Source organism: Ambystoma mexicanum, chromosome 13, assembly GCF_040938575.1.
Source record: "Ambystoma mexicanum isolate Mex_15411 chromosome 13, UKY_AmexF1_1, whole genome shotgun sequence".
Lineage (NCBI taxonomy): Eukaryota > Metazoa > Chordata > Amphibia > Caudata > Ambystomatidae > Ambystoma > Ambystoma mexicanum.
This window is the reverse complement of record NC_090938.1, coordinates 542,022,279-542,042,383: the sequence shown is the minus strand read 5'-3', so window position 1 is coordinate 542,042,383 and position 20,105 is coordinate 542,022,279. Positions and strand designations below refer to the sequence as shown.

Here is a 20,105-nt window from a genome sequence, read left to right as displayed (position 1 = left end):
GTCGCTTAAAACAGAGATATTGCTTGGTGACTCTGTACTGAGCATGTTGAAGTTTATAAGCTCGGGATTCCTCTCCACTGAAAGAAACTGTTTTAAAAGTATGTGCCCTTCCCAGGCCTGGGTTTTAAAATGCACCAATATTTCAAAACGTATCTGTCAAGAGGCCCACTTGCTACCTCTGACTCCCCTTTGCAAAGGAGTAATAAACAGGTACAGCTGGTGATTGTTTTCCAGTGGAGGGGCATTAATAATTGCACCGAAGTGGTGCAAGCGACAGGCATAATGAGAGAGCCCAAATGAACCACTGGTCATGCAGGGGGATTTTCAGCCCAAGGAAATATTTGAAATAATGGGTTGAAATGGTGCATTTTATAGCACAATGTTTGTGAAATCTTGGGGAAAAGACATTCACTTTACAGCCTCTACTGTTCTGTAGCAAACAATTGCAAACATCCAAAATATGTCATATAATTAACAGCACACAGGAGCCGTTTACAGCACATTTTCATGATGCCCACAATATATGCTAGCATTGCCTCTGTAAAACATGTCCATGATGTCTGCGTTCACAATACATGCCAGCACTGCCACTGTAAAAGATTTTGATGTCTATGCTCATATTATATCCCTGCATTGCCACAGTAAAATACTTAATTCAGCCTGTGCCCAGAATATATGCCAACATTGCCATTTTAAAGTGTTTGTTCATGATTCCGGTATATCACATGTTCATGATAATTGTGCCCACATTATATTTGCCAACATGCCATCTTAAAACACATTTCATGATGCATCTGTACACAATATATTACAGAATTGCACCAGTACAAATACATGTTCATACTTGCTGTGCCCAATTTAAGCTGGTATTGCCACTGTAGGAACAGTCATGCTAGTCTTGCCCAATATATGCCAACATGGCCACTGTAAAATATTTTCAAGCCGGATGTGCCCCCAATATTTGCCATTGTTGCCACAGTTAAAACATTTCATGAAGACTGCACCTAAAAAAGACCAGTGTTGCAGCAACATTCATCCTGCTTTTCGTGTGTCGATATATGCAGTATTTTAATGGCTTAGGTCATGGTGATGCTGTTGCCCTCCTCTGCTTTTACTCAGTGGTACAGACTCAATCAACAGCACCTACAGGCAGGGAAGTTCCAAGGTCAGAGGACGCCACCCTTCCTTGCTCCAAAATCAAGCCGTTTGTCAACATTCTGACCACACCCTACCCTAAAATTGACAGGAAGATGGAGGCATGAATAGGCCTTCATTGTACCCCACCACAGGAATTTCCAGCAACCATTGAGCACACTGAATGCTGTTACATCACCTCACTGGCATCCAAGTCTCCATAACACCCTGCACATTGTTATGCATGAGTCAGGGTCTGGATAGCTGATAGTCCAATGCACAACACTTCGCAGGACATTGCTCTGTAGTGCAAAGTACAACAGCTGTAGAATTACTGTACAGAAACTGGAGAGCTCCAAAACACAAATGGGCAGTGCCCGAGTCCTTCCTATAGAACAGCTGCAAAAAGGGGTTTTTCAAATCTAAACTCTCCAAACAGCTTTTTGACCAGGTCCACAAAACTTCTCCAAAAGGCCTCAGGGTACAAGACTGCCAGGATGTCTTTGTCCCTACATTGAAAAGCTTCTGACCTGGGCTGGTTGTGAGCTTCCTAGATGGATTCTCCAGCAAGACTGCAGCACTTTGCCCAATGACAGCTTTCACGGCCGATATGAGTTGTTAAGCCATAACATCTCCAAATTTGCACATTGTCTATTATCAACATCACCTACCACAAGCTTATTTTTCCAGGTCTTGACTGAGGCTCCCATCCACTGGTGGGATTTGTAGATTTCCATTGTTAGAGTGTTCCGTACTACCCTTCGATCACCTACAGAAGTAAAAAGTAAAAAATGAGAAATAAAATGTCACCTTCTGTCACTTAAAGGCACAAAGTATTTTTTGGGGGGGGTTTTGTAATATTTTTATTGATTTTACAACAGCGAACTTATAACATTCCCATCCCTCCTCCAGCCTCCCCCCAGAATGTTCCACATCTCAACACAGATTTCCAGGAAGTCTCTTCTCCTTCTTATTTAAACAAGTCCAATATCTTTATTTTGTGTGGGCACCACTGTTCCATATAATCGCTTTGAAGGTATTCAAGGGTTTCTGCCCAATAGTCTCTAAATTTTTGGTTACTCCCCTGCAGGTTGTACGTGATATGTTCCATTGTTATATGTGACCAAACTCTTCTTATCCAGTCAAGTGCTAGGGGAGGGAGTTTCTGCTTCCACTTTTGGGCTATTTCCAGCCATGCCCCAACCAATAGTCCCTTAAAGTTTTGTTTCTGAGTTTTGGATAGTTTCATGTCTTTCGGGTCCCACATCCCACATAGCCATACTTCCTCCCCCATTTCCCCCATGCCTGGGAACATTAGCAGCATATGCACCTTCACATCCACCCAGTATTGCTGTAGGTTTGGGCATTCCCACCAGATGTGTCGCCAGTCCCTTTCCCCACCACATTCCCTCCAAAATACATTAGGGGATTCCCGGAACATCGTATGTAGTCTTTCTGGTGCGTAGTGAAATTGCAGGAGGATTTTATCCACATTTCTTTTGTCTGTATCGCCCTCGTAAATTTGGGTATCATCCCCCATGTGTGTTCCCACCTCTCCTTTAGGAATGATCTTCTCGGGGTCTTTTCCCATCTTTTCAAGTATTGCCACTTTGTTTCTTCTGCATAGGTGTTTATGTATCTGCAGGTGCTTGAGACACATTTTTCTTTTCCATCGTGTGTCATAATGTAAGTTTCAAAGGGAGTTAGCTCCCTCGTTACAGCTTCTTTTATTCTGGGGGTGTCTAGCCAGTGGTATAATTGCTCATATTTATATCTGTACTTAGCGTTCAGGTTTAGCAGCTCGGTGCATTCTTCAAAAGATCTTATCTGTTGACCCTGGAACATTTCCCCGACCATTTTGCATCCTGCCTCCTCCCACTTCTGGAACGCTCTTTTCTCTAGTCCTGGCGGGAATTCTGGATTGTTTAATAGAGGCATAAAGGAGGCTGGGTCTTTTGTTAGTGTACCTTTCTGTGTTGCCTTAGCCCATATTTCTAGTGTCACTTGCATAATTTCGCTGATTTTTAGATTGGGATGTCTATGTTTCCTCCCTAGCCATAGCAAGTGTCTCGTGGGTATAGTTGCCACTGCTCTGCATTGAGCTGCCCACAGCTTCTGTGAGTTGTCTGGAATCCATTCTTTCAACACCCATAATTGGGGCGCCTCATAAAATGTTCTAAAGTGCGGGAGGGCACCATCCCCTTCCTTCCTAGGGGCGGTTAGAACCGTGTTCGATACCCTCTGAGTCTTCCCCTGCCAAATGCACTTTGTGACGCCTTTCGTTAGAGATTTGAAGAAAGGTCATCTTGATCACCTTCAGCCGCCCCCACCATGAGATTGATAGGGGGTTCTATCTCTCTAAATCTTTTTTGATTTGTCTTAGTAGAAGGGGATAGTTTGGGGAGTATAGATGTTGTTTCTCGTCTGTCAGAGTGATTCCCAGATATTTGACCCCCTTCTTTGCCACCTTTAGGTGCGGATCAGCTGCTACTGATTGAATCTGCAAACTGTTACCCACCAGTAACAGGATCTCTGATTTTTGCCTATTGATTTTCAGCCCTGACAGGGAAGCAAATGTTTCAATCTCCCGCATGAGGATTGGGAGGGAGTTCTCAGGGTCCCCCAGGATCACTAGCATATCATCTGCATATGCTGCTATTTTATGGGTGTTACCTGCCATTTCTATGCCAGTTATTTCCTTTTTATTTCTAATCTGCGCTAGTAGTGGCTCCAGGAAGATTGCGTACAATAAGGGGGATAGGGGGCAACCTTGTTTTGGCCCTCTCTCGATTTGAATTTTATTGGCTAGTCCTCCGTTCACTGCTACTCTAATGTTGGGCGAGTTGTAAATAGCTTTAATTATTCTAATAAAGAAGTCCACTATCCCCATTCTCCTCAGTGTGTGAAACAGGAGCGTCCATTCTACTCGATCGAACGCCTTTTCTGCATCCAGGGCCAGTATAATTGCGGGAGTGTGTTATTCCTATTTTTTCCACTATGTGGAGGACCCTCCTGATGGTGTCATGCATTTGTCTTTCGGGGATGAAACCAGATTGATCCTGGTGGATCAGCTTTGGGAGTACTCGCATGAATCTGGTGGCTAGGATGTTGGTGTATAGCTTAGCATCCTGGTTTATCAACGCAATCGGGCGGTAAGAAGATGGATGCTCCGGGTCCTTACCCTGTTTATGTATGACCAGCAACTTGGCCTCATTCATCGATTGGGTAATGTTAGCTTTATCTTTAAAGGAGTTAAATAGTTCCATTAGGACTGGGGCCAGTATATCACTGTAAGTTTTATAGAATTGTGCCGTGTACCAGTCTGGGCCCGGGGCCTTATTCCTGGGAAGGTCTCTAATCGCTTTGCTAACCTCTTCCTGAGTAATATCTTTGTCTAGTGTTTGCCTCTCTATGTCCGATGGTACCGGAAGACGTATCCCCTCTAGGTATGCCTTTTGTAGGGTCTTATCTGGTTGGTCTGTCGAGCAAAGGTCCCGATAGAACTTCTCGAATATGGCCCCGATTTCTGTCGTTTGTGACTTTCTTTCCCCTTTATCGTCCCTCATCGCCATTACTATTCTATCCTGGATTTTCCCCTTTAGTTGTCTAGCCCGTAGTTTGTCAGCTCTGTTTGCTTTTATGTAGTACCAGTGTTTCAGCCGGATCAGTTGTCTCTCTGCTTTTTTTGTGCGAAGAGAATGAAGTTGGCCTTTTACATGTCTCAGAGATTTTTGTAGCTTTAGTGTGGGTTTCTGCATTATTTCAGCTCAGATTTTGCTAATGTTTGCCTCTAGCCCTTTTTCCCATTGGAGGTTGAGTTTCTCCCTTTAGGCCTTTAGAGCGATTAAGTGTCCCCTCGTAACTGCCTTTATCGCTTCCCATTGGGTTTCTATCGATATTTCTGGGAGATTGTTGTTTGTTAGGTATTCTGTGATATGTTCTCGGAGGGTGTTCCCTAGCACTGGGTCCCAAATTACTTCCTTTGGGAGTCTCCAGTGCCACAACCCAGGGACCTTTGGGGTTAGCATTTTCACGGCCCACAGAGGGGCGTGATGGGAGAGTGAGATGGAGCCTATCTCTGCCTTCCGTGTCTTCCCCAGAATACCTGTCGAGGACCAGAAGTAATCTATCCGTGACATTGTGTAATGGACGTGTGAGAAGTATGTGAAGCCTTTCTGATTGGTGTTCGTGTGTCTCCAGATGTCGCCCAGCGATAGGTTGAACATTTTCTGTTTCAGGGAGTTCGACAGGGTGCCCTACCCCTGCTGTCTGGGTGTCGATCTATCTAGGTTGGGGTCCCACGCAATGTTCAAGTCCCCCCCCTGTATTATCTCCCCCATGGCAAACCATTCTAATTTACCCAGAGTGTCTTTGAGGAAACCTTCCTGACCCATATTGGGAGCATATAGTGCCACCAGCGTAAGGGTATATCCTTCTATTTCGCATTCGCTAATAGATATCTCCCCTGCTTATCTGCCTTGGTGTGAAGTATCTGTACCTTTAAGGAGTTCCGGAACGCTTTTTTGTCTTGAGCGTTAGCCTGTATTATCTTGTTGTACCCTTTTAGCCTGACCTTTGTCTTGTCCTGCCCTCTTATGTGTGTTTCCTGGAGCATTATTATATCGTATCTCCCTTGTTTTAGAAGCTGTTCCACTTTTTTCCTCTTAACTGGAGAGTTTAGCCCTCGGATATTGTATGTCAGTATCTTAGTCTCCATCACATGTCGGAGTCTTTGATTGTATACCCCGGTGTGTTCCCAGTGCTTGCCTATATCCCCCCCCCCTAAACTGCCCTGAGGTGAGCTCTGGTTCCTATGATCGCTCAGGCATTGCACTGTGCGCGCCATGTCCATCCTTTCTCAGGGATAACTTAAAGGGTTTTCTAAACCCTTTGCATTCCAAGAAGTGTCCCAAGTGTCCTCCTCCCACCCCTCCGCACCTGATAATGTGGAAGTCTCTATTCCCCTATGGTTGTAGAGTGACCTTGTTGGAGTGTCAGTCCGACTCAGGGTCTTTCTGCTGGAATTGTAAAGTGTGTTCATTTAGATCCTCCTATTCCTTTGACGGAGAACCCTTTCCTTTTCTATCGTTAGTTTTCCATTGCCATTCTGATCTTTTCCGTGATGGTCTGCCACTCCTCGTTCCTTGGGCCTCTTCATCTTTGTCGTGTAAACCCAATACTTGCCTCCCTTCTACGCATCTCGTTACCCTCATTTGCTTCCCCTCCCAAGTGAACAGAAGCCCGAAGGGGAATGTCCATTTATATCTAACTTGCTTCGACGCAAGGGCTCTTATTACCGGGCCCATTTCCCAGCGTTTCTGTAGTGTGGATTGCACCAAGTCTTGATACAACTGCACTTCCTCTCCGTTCATTCTAATGTGGTCCATTGACCGGGCATTCCGTAAGATCTGTTCTTTTTGGGGATATGAGGAGAGAGCCACTAGAACATCGCGTGGTCTTGCAACTGGCTCTCCTGTTCTCTTTGGTCCCACACGGTGTACTAGCGACTTGCTCCTCGTCCTTTGCATCCAGGATATCATTAAACACTTGTTGGACAGCCTCTTTCAGGTCTCTGTCCTCTACCAATTCCGCCATGTTCTTTATTCTAATGTTCGATCTCCTTGAACGGTTTTCTATATCCTCGAATTGTAGTTCGAGGTTGTGGGTCCGTCGCAGCAATTGTTCCTGGATCTCTGCATACTGTTGTGTCGCCTCATCTAGATTTTATGTTATTTTCTCAAGGGTATCCATCCTCTCCCCTAGATTTGTGATCTCCGTTCTTAATTCTTGCACTGTTGTTCTCATATCGCTTTTCATTGTCTCAAATTGGGTCTGCATCAAAGTCATGAACTGCGTCTGGAATTCCCCGAACCACGCTTTCATTTCTTCTCTGGTTGCCATTTCGGGGTCATCTGAATCCATGCACGCTTTTGCGGTTTGTTCTTCTTGTTTTTTTTTTTCTTGTAGAGATAGAGGAAGTGGGTATTTCCGAGCCCCAAAGTTGTGGCAGGCTCTGGTCCTGCTTCTTCAGGGGTGTCTGCTGGTTCTATTGCACTGTTCTCCCCCTGGATTTTGGCATAGGCGCTGTTATCCTTTTTTGTGCGTCTGACCTTCTTCTCTGTCTGCCCCTCTGGGATCTACTCCAGCATTGTTCTTGTAGCCCCCCCCCCCGCGTTCTGGGGGCAGGGGTCCTTTTCCAGTTACCTCCGCGACCTGGCTTCTGCTTGTCCTTGAGGGTGGTCTTCCTGATTTTATATGCGTTATTTTGGTTTCCCTGTTGTTCCTTTTCGGCTACGCCAAGTGGGGGACGATGTGCAGGTTGCCGACCGCGATGTGTGGGCAGGTTCTGCCCTCTCCTGGGCAGGCTGCCGTTGTATGTGGGCCTCCCTGTTGTGTTTGTTGCAGAGATCCTCTTGTTGGGCCTTTTATTGCCCTCAGTCTCTCCTGCCTTCGGTTCGGTGTGGGGTCTGCTTTGTTTTTTTTTGTTTTTTTGGGGGGGGCTTTTGTCCCCTGGCCCTTATCAGTTCCTTGAGTATGCCCTCTGCGTAGACTGGGGGGGGGTGTTCCGGCGTCATTCCCAGGTGTTGCTGATGCCCCTCCACTTAGGGGAAGCTTCTTATTATTGTGGGGTTGGGGGGAGGGAAGCCCCCCCGCTCTCTTTATGGAGCCTCTGGGCTGGTTTGGTGGGGTAGATGGGCGGGGGGGACTCCCCCTTCCGTGGGACTTTTTTTGCCATTAAGGGAGGCGGGACCCCCCCAAACCCCTGTATTCAGCAGCGTTATCTCCCTGCAGCAGATGGCGCCTCCGGCCGTTGTATAGGGTCAGGCCTGGCTTCTGGAGCAGTCCCCTTAGTCTGTGCTCCTGGGGTCGCGTACCTGAAAGGGCTGCTGAGTGGTTCTTGTTTGCAGCGCCATCCCGCTCCTTCCTGCAGTCCCAGGTGCTGCATGTTTCTTCCCTTCACTCTGCGTTCGGAGGAGCCGACTTCCTTCTCTTCTCCGCTGGTGTTCGGAGCGAGCTACTCGCGTCTCTGCTTCTGGAGGGAGCCCGCGTTCTTCGTTGTCGCCTCTTCAGTAGGGCACTCCCAGTGTGCCGGATCGCTTTGCCTGGGACCTATGTTACATCTCGACTCTCCTGGCTGTTCACCCGGCATCTGGGGCTCCTCCTCTCAGTCCTCTCCATGGGGAGCGGTGCAGTCCGATGTCCCCGGTCTGCGTCAACCTCTTCTGTTGTGTTTGTTTAGCAAACTCCTTGTACTTCTTAGAGTTTCCTCTGCATTATTGGTGAGCTTTATCGTTGGGGTCTGGAGGGGGGACGGAGCGACGCTCAGGCACGTCCTCTCCCCAACGCCGCCATCTTGGAATCCTGAAAGTATTTGTTTGATTTATTCATGGCTTTGCTAATTCATTCACCATATTTTTTGTTTTTATACGTATTTTCGCAAAATAAAAATTCTTGTTAAGATGTAGGCAAGATATGTGTGCTTTAGGTGTCTTCCCGTAACAATTCTGCATTTATGATCTCAGTCAGTTTTATGCTAGAGTATCAAATTTTATAAATCCGGATTCATTGAGCATGCCTTTGTCAGTAATCCAGCATTAAAGAAACCTTCAGAGTTCCAGACACCCCTGTATTTAACATGAAATAGCCACAAAAAAGCCACTTCTTAGTAACTTTGTTAGCAACACTCCGTTCTGATGCCCAGTTTCAGAGCAATCAAGCTAACAGTGCTAATTGAATGTCACAATCAGGATATTGTCTAAAATCACGGTCTGTGCTAAGCCATCGTGGATAACCACTCTCTGCCCCCAGTGAAACCTCTGCATAGTTCCAAAACACTGTCATTTGTAACAATTACAATTGATTTGGAGTCTGAGAGTAGGGATTGGTGTACTATTATTTTTCATCATGTGCTTCTACCTAACTATTAAAGGAAGTTAAATAAATATGGATTATACATCTATACCCAACCTTTGGAAGCACTTGGCAGTTTAACAACATCCTTGGGTGACATGGTTTTGAGGAATTTATAGAGGTGGGGAAATACAGCAATTTATGGCGATGAATGATACCAGTGAGTTTCCCTTAGGGTATGTGTGGAAGGCTCCTAAAGTACAATGAGGGGCTTGCTTATTTTTATATTGGATATTTATAAGGTGCTTATACAGCAAGACAGTGTTTCAAAGTGCAGCAGGTACGTGAAAACGGTCTTTTGGAAAAGACATTGAAGGAGGAGATACACACTCTTGAGGTGGGGTTGGTGAGCAGAGGGTAAGAATCAAACTCTTGTATTTGAAATAAGGGTGAAAAGCCACTATTGCACAAACTGTTAATGGAAGGGGTGTATAAAACATGAAGATTTGTTAAACAAAGATAATAAGAGAGAGGTGATAAGGCAGGCACAATGCTTGCAAATCAGCCGAGATTAGAGAGGAGAGTAACTAGGATTAAATCTAAGGGGGGATGAAAGCACCCAACCAAAGGTAGTAGAGTGCTTTGCTCACTTCTATCAGACACTATCTGAAAGAGAGACATCTGAGTGTGCAGCAGAGCTATAGGAGTTCCTACAGGACCTTTATCCTCCATGTCTTTTGAGTCAAGAAGCAGTGTAAATGGATGAACATATTCCTCTTAGGGAGGTCCAGACTGCCGTCCAACAAATTAAGGTGGGTATGGTCCTTAGATCAGGATGGGTGCTGTGTGAAACCTAAGGATCTTCTCACTTCTATTCCCTTTGGATCTTCTATGCAGGTGGCAGGGAAAGGCCATCGCTTTTGCATCCTGCCCCTGGGGGCGGACAAGCGAGAGAGTATCACCTTGGTATATGGTCCTTGAGGATTAGAAGTGCCCATGGATGAGACATAGTATTCCACATCCTCCTTTCAGAAAGGATCCCCTATCACAGAAGTGGTTATGGGATATTGTTCATCTTGTTCCCTGGTTTCTGAAAAGTTAGAAGATATTATCAAACCAGACCTGTTGAACAGAGGAAGACAACAAGTGGGGATGAGATACTTTGTAACAAATCATGGTACCCCCCTTATCCACATGATAACCAATCTAACCTTCCCCTGACCTTTATGGGTAATTTAAAAGTGTTCCACTTCACCCCCCCTTTACAATGCATAACAGTTCTGAGACGAGGAAGAAACAACTAGGAGCCATGAGGATTACCTCCTTTACTCATTTGAGTCCTTGGACAAAGAAGATGTCTGGAGGTCAGGCATGTCCCACTGGCTTCCTTTATTGTGGTCTGGCAAGTCAAGTAATGCAAAACCCTAACTCTAACCTGCGGCCTGTTAGCCCAACACAGGTTGGAAAAGTAGGAGCTGCTGGAACAGGAATGAAAAAGAGAAGGTAAGTGGAAGTCGTGCAAGAGTGAGAGAAGTCAAGACACCAGTTCGCCGAACGAGGCTGTGGGATCCTGCTGGATGGTGAATGCAGACCGGAGCTCTCACAGAGGGGAAGGCGGGCAGCAGGCACTTCCAGAGGGCGAAGGCAAAGCTACACATAGCAGCAGGCGAGTGCCTAATGAAGCGCCTGGCTATCTGGCTTTCCCTCAGGAGTTTCCAAGACCTGGTAAGTGTCACAGACACTTAAAATACCTGGGGTGCTCGAAGAAGACTGTGAATACAGTAACAGTCAATGAAATAAGTCAAAGTAACTTATTGGACTGAATGAAACGAGGCAAATTACTTCTATTGAATACCAAACTGAATTAAACAAGTCAAAGTAACTTACTGAATTGCATGAAACTAGGCAAGTTACTTCTATTGAATACTGCATTGAATGAAACATGTAAGGAGGCATTTATTTAAGCAAATGTAACCCTTATTGCATTCTGCACTGAATGATATAAGCAAGGAGGCATTTATTTGAATACTGAATTGAAAGAAACAAGCAAAGGTATACGTTATCAAGTGAAAGTCACATTTATAAGTGAAAGCAACATTGTTGGCAAACTGAACTACTTATCTGAATGAAAGAGGCTTTGAACAAAGCAGAATCAAGATTAAGAAACAACAAATGTGATAAATTTGTGAAGCTACGGTTTAAGAAATTGTCTGTTGATCAAACTATTGAACTTTGAAAGAAGAATGGTATTTCCTGGTTGCGTGACCTGTAGTGGGTGGACTGTGTGGTTTAAAACTGCCCCAAGACCAGAAAACTACTATTTGTGAATCAAAGGATGATGGAAAGTCAATGCTAAGTTATTGGTTGCGTGACCTGTAATGGGAGGACTGTGTGGTCTAAAACTGTGCTTAGACCAGAGAACATATCCTTGCCAACAAGGAAGTTTACTTTGGTGAAAACAGGAAAACAACTGATGATGAATATCATATTTGGGGAAGTGAACCCAGAATTATAAAGAATTGCGAACATCCAGTTGAAAGACAAAGCTTCAAGATATTTCTTTTGGTGTTTACTTTAAGCTCGGGGAAGGGAACCGTAAGTGTCGGTTCCTTGGAACTGTGTTACACTGGAACTGTGTTGAACTTGGGGAAGGGCACCCCGATTGTCACAAAGGTATAAAACTTTATTTCTTCTAATATTTAAAGGAAGAGAAATTTACCCTGTGGTGAACGTATTGACATTTGGCAAAGGAAGCTACAGAGTAAGCCGGAGCTGGAAAACAGCTCAGAACCTTATATTTGGAACACTGTTTTCATTGATGTCCCTACACACTGTTTTTGTATTTAGTTTGAGGGCAAGTATATGATTTGGACATAGACAGACTTTTAAGTTGAACATATTTAGACAGATTTTCCTTCGTTTCTTCTCAGTAGGGAAATCCGACTTTAGTATAGGGCAAGTTAGGCCATACTCCATCCTGACCTTTTCTTTAATAAAATACTATTGTTCAGCTTTGCATCTGTTGTCTGTGTCTCCTTCCATGATGCCAACCTAACAGTACACAGTAGCATTTTACAAACATTGATAGGGGATTCCTTCTCCATTTCTGGTGAAAGTCAATGATATTCTGAGAGGCATTCATTTCACCCTTGTGTCTCAAAGCATTAATAACAGTGGTCCCCAAGGAAAGACCCCTCATATTTCTCATTGAACAAACCAATTTCACTACTAAATGCTGATGGCAGTATTTTCAGTAGGATATTTGCCTCTAAATTTGACTTAGACCTCATAAAGCTCAATCAATGTCTGTCGGAGGATTAGCAGGATTGATACTGTCCATAGAAAAGGGATTAGGTGCAACACTTTTATTCGTAAGGATGCGTGGAAAACAGGATGGATCGTCCACCATGAGGTAGGTAGTTGCAGCTTGAAGACAACAGGATTGATACATTGCAGGATCCTGAATGGACCCAGGTAGCGTGGAGATAGTATGTGTTCAGTACAAGTCATCTAGGAAGTAGGCACGTAGATAACTAGACTTCAGAGCATACTTGGTGCGTTGGGTTATCAAAACAACATCTATCCACATATTTCTTTGCCGTTTCCTGAGCTTCCTTAAGGTTTGGCAATTCTGATACTAAAAGAAGGGTGTCATCGGGAGAGAGTAGTTCAGGGAACATTTAAGGATTAGAATGGACTGATGGAAATAGAGGAACGTAAGGAATTGTTGTATGCCAATTTGGCCTACGGGAGCAAACCTGCCCATTTCTCAGGTGAAGCAGTAGAGTAGCATTGTAAGTAATGTCAAGGGTTTGGTTTAGCCACTCTGTTCTGTCGTTCAACTGAGGATGGAAGCCAGAAGACATGTTCCTCTTGATGCCCAATTGTTTTGAGACATCCCCAGAACTTGGAGGTATATTGCATTCCTTGATCTGAGATAATATAAGAGGGTATACCATGTAAGCGAAATATCACATGCAAAAGTATCTTAGCCATTTCAAGAGCAGATGGAATCTTCTTCAAGGGCGTGAAACAAGCTAGTTTCATATAGGAATCCAAAGTAACCATGACAGTGGTGAATGCATCAGAGGGAGGCAATTCCACGATAATGTCTGTGGATATGGTTTTCCATGGTCTGTCCGGTAAAGGTAAAGAAATCAGCTTCACCACAGGTTTAGAAGACAGGTTCTTTGGCATAGCACATATGTTGCAAGAGGACACATATTGACAGGCATGTTGTTTCATGGATGGCCACCAAAAATGATGCTCTAAGAATTCTCTGGTATTTCTAACACCCCGGTGTCCAGCAAACTTGATATCATGACATACTGTAAGTACTTCTTGTTGCAGCCTGGAAGTAGCTATATAAAGATGATTCTGTGCAAAGACCAATCTGTCCACCAAGTGGTATGGTCGGTTAGCAAGACTGTCATCACTTCTGAGTGTGTTTTGGTTTACCAGTCTGATTCTCCGAAGGAATGTGGAAATGGTCATGGTAAACATTTTGTTTTTTAGGACCGTGGGAGGTTGAGACGGAAGCTGGAAACATGGATTTTGTCTGGACAGGGCATCTGACACCTGATTTTGAGATCCAGGAATTAACGTAACAAAGATATCATAAGAAGAAACGAAGTATGCCCAGCAGGATTGTCAACAATTGACACATCCAAGCTGTTGTAAAGTCCAGAGATTGCGGCGATCGGTGCATATCTCAATGCTATGTAGAGCCCCTAATAGGAGATGCCACCATTCTTTACAGGCATAACGTATGGCCATTCACAGACAGAAGGTGTCCTGGAAATGTAAGCAATAGGACGTTCACATCCACAGATCCCAGGTCTGATACATCAGTTTCCAGGATACATTATCTATCTGTGTTATGTTGCCTTAGGGCTTGAGCAGTACAAAAACATTGTTTAAGTTGTTTGAAGGCTTCTCCAGTTTCTGAAGTCCATGTGAAATGCACATCCTTCAAGAGATGGTTGATGGATAACTATCAGCGTGAAAGGTCTAGGATGAACTTCCTGTAGAAGTTTGCCAGGCCTAAAAATGACTGTGTTTGCTTGATGTTCTTGGGAGAAGGAGAGTCAATGACCTTTGTTATCTTTTAGGGATCCATATCAATTCCGTCTTTGGTTGGGATGTAACCCAAATATAGTACAGAAAAAACACCAAAGGAAGATGTATGGTCTTGGATAGATCTGCAATATATCAGGATATCATCCAGGTAAACTATGACATGACTGCATAGCATATCCGACAATATATGGTCCATAAATCATTGGAATAGAGAAGGGGCATTGGACAGACTAAAAAGCATGACCCTATATTCAAAATGGCCAAAAGGTGCCCAGAAGGCGGTCTTCCACTCCTCACACGATTTGATTATTATGAGGTGATGTGCCCCACGTAGGTCCAATTTTGTATAGATCTGTGCTCCTCTGAAAGCCTCTAGGATATCCTTGTTAGCGACAATGGGTATTTGTCTGTAACTGTGATATGATTAAGACCTCAAAAATCCAAACAGGGTCTAAATTCAGTTGTTTCCTTTTTTGGGACGATGAAAAGGGATTCTCCCCCGGCACCCATTGAAGGATTTGGACTTAGCTACAAGGCCATTCCTTAAGTTTTTCATTAAATATTATTTCAATGCCACCATCTCTAGGAGTGAGAGAACATCCATACGTCCAAAGGAAACAGTAGTTCCTGGGCGGAGATCAATGTTGCAGTCTTCAGGATGAAGCAGGGGTAAGACCTTGTCATCAGCGTCTGGGAGCATGTCCTGATAGTCCTAATACTTTAAGGGTACTAGGTTGAGATTGGTAATTGTCTGGATCATATCTATGTTTTCTTTTTCGCTTTGAACAGGTGTTTGGTCGCTGGATTCATTATTCAGACAAGGATCAACACAATACTTGGATCCTAGAAATAAGGTATTAGTAGCCCAATCAATGTAAAGATTGTGCCGGCGGAGCCAGGGCATTCCTAAAACAGTTCGAAAATGTGTGCCTTGATTAAATCAAATGATACTATTTCTTGATGTTGTTGTATTCTGAGTGTCAAAGTTCCTGTGTTAGCTGTTATATGACTTGATCTTAAGGATTGGCCATCTATACCTTATACTGCCTGATAAATCTTTTTGTTTACAGCAGGGCTCATTCGGGCTACAGCCCATTCATTGTCCATAAACATACCAACAGGTCCACAATCAACCAGAGCAGTGGTGCAAATAGACATAGGGCCAATCCATAAATGGACTTTAAGGAATAAGAGGTTGCATTCATTTGCACTCAATATGTATGATCAAGGGACTGAGTTGTTTCTCCCGATCCCAAGTCCCCTCTAGGGTCAGGAGAAAGTGTTTCCTGTTCACCAGGGAGGAGCCGCTGAACATTCCCACACTAGAGGATCTTTAGATGTACAGTAAATAACCCTTGAGTGTGTCTCCTTCTGTGTTCTTCATCGGACAGTGGACCCCTGGCTGCTCCTATTTGCATTAGTTTACGTCAGATGTGATAGCCTTTTCAGGAGGAGAAAAACTAGATGCCCCTCTGTTCGGGAGCAGATGGTTCTTCTTCCTTCCATCACATCTCTCTTGTAGCCTATTGTCCAACTGTAGGACCATAGTAATCAAGGCACTCAGGATAGGTGGTCATGGCACTCTGGCCAACTCTTCTTTTAACTCCTCGTGAAGTCCTTTTTGAAAGAGTGCATATTATGTGAATTCGGAACAACCTGCTTCAGCGGCTATTTGGTTGAAATTAGCAACATAAGTTGCTAAGTCAGCTGATCCATGACAAATGTCCTACGGCGACTCTTGCATAGTGTTAAGATGGATCTCTAGAATCTGGCGTGGTGAACAGATTCTAGGCAGCCACCCTAGTTATAGTGAACAGGAGAACTCAGCTACAAGGCCATTCCTTACATTTTTCCTTAAATATTCTTTCAATGGCACTTTCTCTGGGAGTGAGAGAAAGGCCATACGTCCAAAGAAAACAGTAGTTCCTAGGAGGAGATGAATGTAAGGCCACGAGATACAGATGACATTCCAATCCACAGATGACAAAAGCACCAGCTGCAGTAAATGCAAATAATTCCTCATAATTCAGAGCCGCACAGCTCAAATTCGCGATCTCTGAACACATGACTGGGCTGAAGCAGACAGTGGACAGCGACCAGCGGTGGGAAAGAGAGCTGTTCTCAGGCTACCCGACATAAGACCACAACAAATATGTTACAATGTGAGACAAGTGTTACACTGAGAAGTAGAGCACTCTCATAGATGGTACACACAAGTTACAATGCAGACACATAGTCATTCTCATTACCTTGAAACAGTAAACAGGGAGCTGCGAATCTTTGCAGATCCCATGCCTGGGGACGTCACCTCTAGCCAATCACAGTTTAGTACCAAAGGGGTGGGTAGCAACGGGCAAGGTCCAATGGTAAGACCACCAATCTGCAACATTGTTATAGATAGTAACTTGGAGATGGACCAGGCCAGCCACCTGACATGCGAGGGCCAGTAGAATAACACATAAGTGGTAAGGTGCCCAACATCCAATCGTGGAACCCGATAGGTTTTCTCGAGAAGGGCCCAGGTTGTGAAATCACTCTGACGTAACTGTAGTGTAAAGTCGGCCTGCGAGCCAAGGAAGAGCGAGTTGTGTATGGATTTTCCTTGTCCCTGTGGTGATACCTGTTGGTTTTGTCTGTAATAAACCACAGTTTGAACTTCCCGTTGATTGAGTCATCTGTGTGTCTGAGAAGGAGGGAGTTGGGCTCTCCAAGTCTGAGGACTTCCAGTGTCCCTCTGGCATACCTGGGAGTTCTTCCCAACACAGAGAATATCCAACAAGTTACAGGTATGCCGAATATTATTCCTATCATTCAGATACAAGCTTTTAGATCCGATAATAAAAAGGTTATGGAATGGAATAACCAAAGTTTCTTCTAAGGTTTATTCTAAGGAGACCAGGGGGAGGTGAATGTGTTGCAATTACTTACCCCACTGACTGCAATTTTCCCAGGTGACTAGGTATGTCGACTTGGGGTTGCTGGGGGTAGATTTTCCCACCATTGGATCCAGAATAAGCTGCCCAGTTGCAGCGAGTGCAAGGATTCTTCAGGTGGGTTACATGAGCAGAGTCCAACCTCTTCCGAAGAAGAAATGAAGAAGCCACTGGTGCAGAACTCTTCCGGACACTTCACCAGACAGGGGTAGGTGAATTCCAGCAACAGCTACCCCACACGGGTGACAGCAGGCATCTTTCCAGTCATGGTTGAAGAAGACCTTCCAGAGCAGGATCCCTTGACGCTGGGAAGCTGAAACTTGTCAGGAAGGCGACTTATCCCACAAGCTGTTGATCGCCAAAGTTCCGGCGACGACTGTGGAACAGTGACAATTCTATCGTGGTAGCCCAATGGAGAGCTGGTCAGTGTACCAGGTGGTCCAGGGACACTTCAAAAGGCTCAGGATGGCTGGATCCTTGAGAATGCATTGAGACTGGTTGGTCTCACCAGTCCAGGGTTGAAGCACTGCAGAGGGTCTTTGCATATCAGATAGTCCAGTAGGGCTTAATCGCGCAAAAAGCAGTAAGGAATACCAGGTCTCTTCTGGAGTCATCCACGGATCTTCAGTCAGCTGCTCTTCTACACAGGATACTTGGCTGCAGTGCTGAACTGTAGAAATGGCTGCAGGAGTCCTCTTCTCCTAAATCCTGGATGGATGCAAGTCCAAGCCCACCAATTGTAAGGATCTGCACCATTCAAACAGCCAGCAGTGGTCCAATCAAGAACTGCTGTGGGTTTCATTCACTCCACACACCCAGGCTCTCAGGCACCACAAGTGTGGAGTGGGACCAGACAGTTTATTTATTTTTATTTATTTATTTGTATTTGTAGAGCGCACTTACAGCCGACAGGCATTGTGGCGCTAGCAAGTAGATGAAAGGAAGCTTAATTGTTAATACAGTGATACACTCTTAGTTACAGGCATGTTATGTAGAACAGTAGATAACATGAGGCTTAAGATTGACAGATCAAACAAATAGTCTGGTTTTAATGGCTTTGCGCAAAGCCAGATGGGAGTCAATCATCCTAAGGTGGGCGGGAAGGGAGTTCCAGAATGAGGCGGCCATAGAAGGGAAGCTAATGCCACCTGTGCGCACTCTCCTGTTTTTGGGAGTGGAGATCATGTTGGTGTAAGCGACTCTAGTAGGCCTTTGAGAGGAGAGTTTCTGAATTCTGGAAGCCAGGAAGGGAGGTGCTAGGTCATGGAGGCATTTATGTGCGAGTGGAAGGGTTTTGAAGATTATCCTTTCTTTAACTGGCAGCCAGTGCACCTGCCTACTTGTAGTGGAGATATGGTCCCTCCTAGAGATCCCAGTGGCAGCCCTGATGGAGTTGTTCTGGACCACCTGTAGTTTGGCAATGTTTTTACAGGAGGTCCCTGCCAGGAGAGCATTGCAGTAGTCAAGTCATGAGCAGATGATTGCCCTAGCTATGGTGAGGAAGTTGGGCAAGGAAAGAAAAGGTCTTGCTGCATTAAGTAGTTTGGAGAAATAAGCAGATGAAGAAAAAATGGCGCTGATTTGTCTATCCATGGTCAGGTCTGAGTCAAGGTAGACGCCAAGTGTTTTGATCGTTTGGGAGACGGCAATGGGAATGTTGTCGACAGCGAAGGTGCTGTATTGATTGACTCGTTTGCTGAGGATGGAGGGGGATCCAATCAGCAGAAGTTCTGTTTTTTCGCTGTTGAGACATAGCCAATTCTGGGCCATCCATGATTGAATCTTCGAATAAATTGAGTTGAAGGTGATGCTGTCGGCCTGGTAGTCACCCGAGAGGGGGATAATTACCTGTGTGTCATCTGCATAATTAGTATATGAGATGCCCAAGGCGTCCAGCAGTTTGAATAGCGGTCTGGTAAACAGGTTGTACAAGGTGGGTGCAATGCAGGACCCCTGTGAAACTCCACATTTGATAAGGCTCGGGCTGGCACAGGCTGGGCCACACTAACACAAAGTAATCACTATCCTGCAGCTTTCCCAGGCAGGTGCATTACCTTATATGGAATTTCCTGAGCTGAGAAGTCAGGAAGAAGGCCAAACAATGATAAGGCTAAAGGTCGAGCCAAAAAAGCTTGTGGCAAAGGCATTTTAGGGCACTAGCCATGTTTAGTAGCCAGACACGGTAAACGTGAATGTGCACACTAGAAATAGTGCAAAAATTGTAAAAAAAGGTTTCTGCTGCCACCAGCTTGTCTTTAGGCGTAACCAAAAATCCCAAGAGTAAAAGACTAGGATGATACAAAAGTATCCCCACTGCATTGTAAAATGCTGTGTGCACTCTAAAAAGTCAGGACAGGTTAAAAAACTAAAGCAAAATGTTTGGGGGTCCATAAAATACGGAGGGAAAGTTGTCTAAAGAGAAATCTTTCCTAACACGAAGTGTAAGTCAAGTCTGGGCTATCAAATACTTCCTTCAAAGCCTTCAGAAATTCTTGCTAATTGTTCATTAAGTGGCTATTTGTGGATACCAGGGTGGTAGGCCATAAAAGGCTCCCTTGGTCATGTCATATTTGAGACCATGTATTCTAATCTTCCCTCTATCTGTTGCATATGTATGCTGACGAAAGATAAAATGCTCCATACATGAATCCAGAAACTCATGTCGTTTTTCCGGATTGCCATGAGATCTTTCCATGGGGAGAACTGAGATGGGAGTTCAGACATAGGTCCCCCATGCTGAAAAACCTTTTGTCTCAGGTTAGCGTTCTCGCCTTGTAGATGTTGAAAGTCAGCAACTAACGCTTGGAGAGCATTGCCTAATCCATGTATTTCTTCCATATTGATTTTGGAAGGAACAGTAGACAGTGTTGGGAGTCGCAAGATGTCAGGTTTAGCGACTTTCTTTTTGTCGTTTACCCGTCTCCTTGTTTTGTCGCGAGAGGAGAAAAGGTCATGTCTATCACACCAGGAGACCACAATGGAGTCAAATGGTATGAAACAGCTGATTTCCACAGGCCCCCAGGAGATACAAACAATAATAGTGGACTAACGGAGTGTCATGGCAATATGGAAAGTTGCGACGCGGCTTCCCTGCCATTCACAGGACGA

General features: G+C 44.7%; 1 protein-coding gene across 2 annotated transcripts in view; it reads right to left on the bottom strand.

Moving 5' to 3' along the window:
* Nucleotides 1-20,105, bottom strand: part of ITGA2B (integrin subunit alpha 2b) — a 462,084-nt gene that overhangs the window by 382,384 nt on the left and 59,595 nt on the right. For both annotated transcript variants that reach the window (XM_069634280.1, XM_069634281.1), the window contains exon 3: nucleotides 1,806-1,903. In XM_069634280.1, the coding sequence (XP_069490381.1) occupies nucleotides 1,806-1,903 (98 nt within the window). The remainder of the gene's footprint in view (nucleotides 1-1,805; nucleotides 1,904-20,105) is intronic.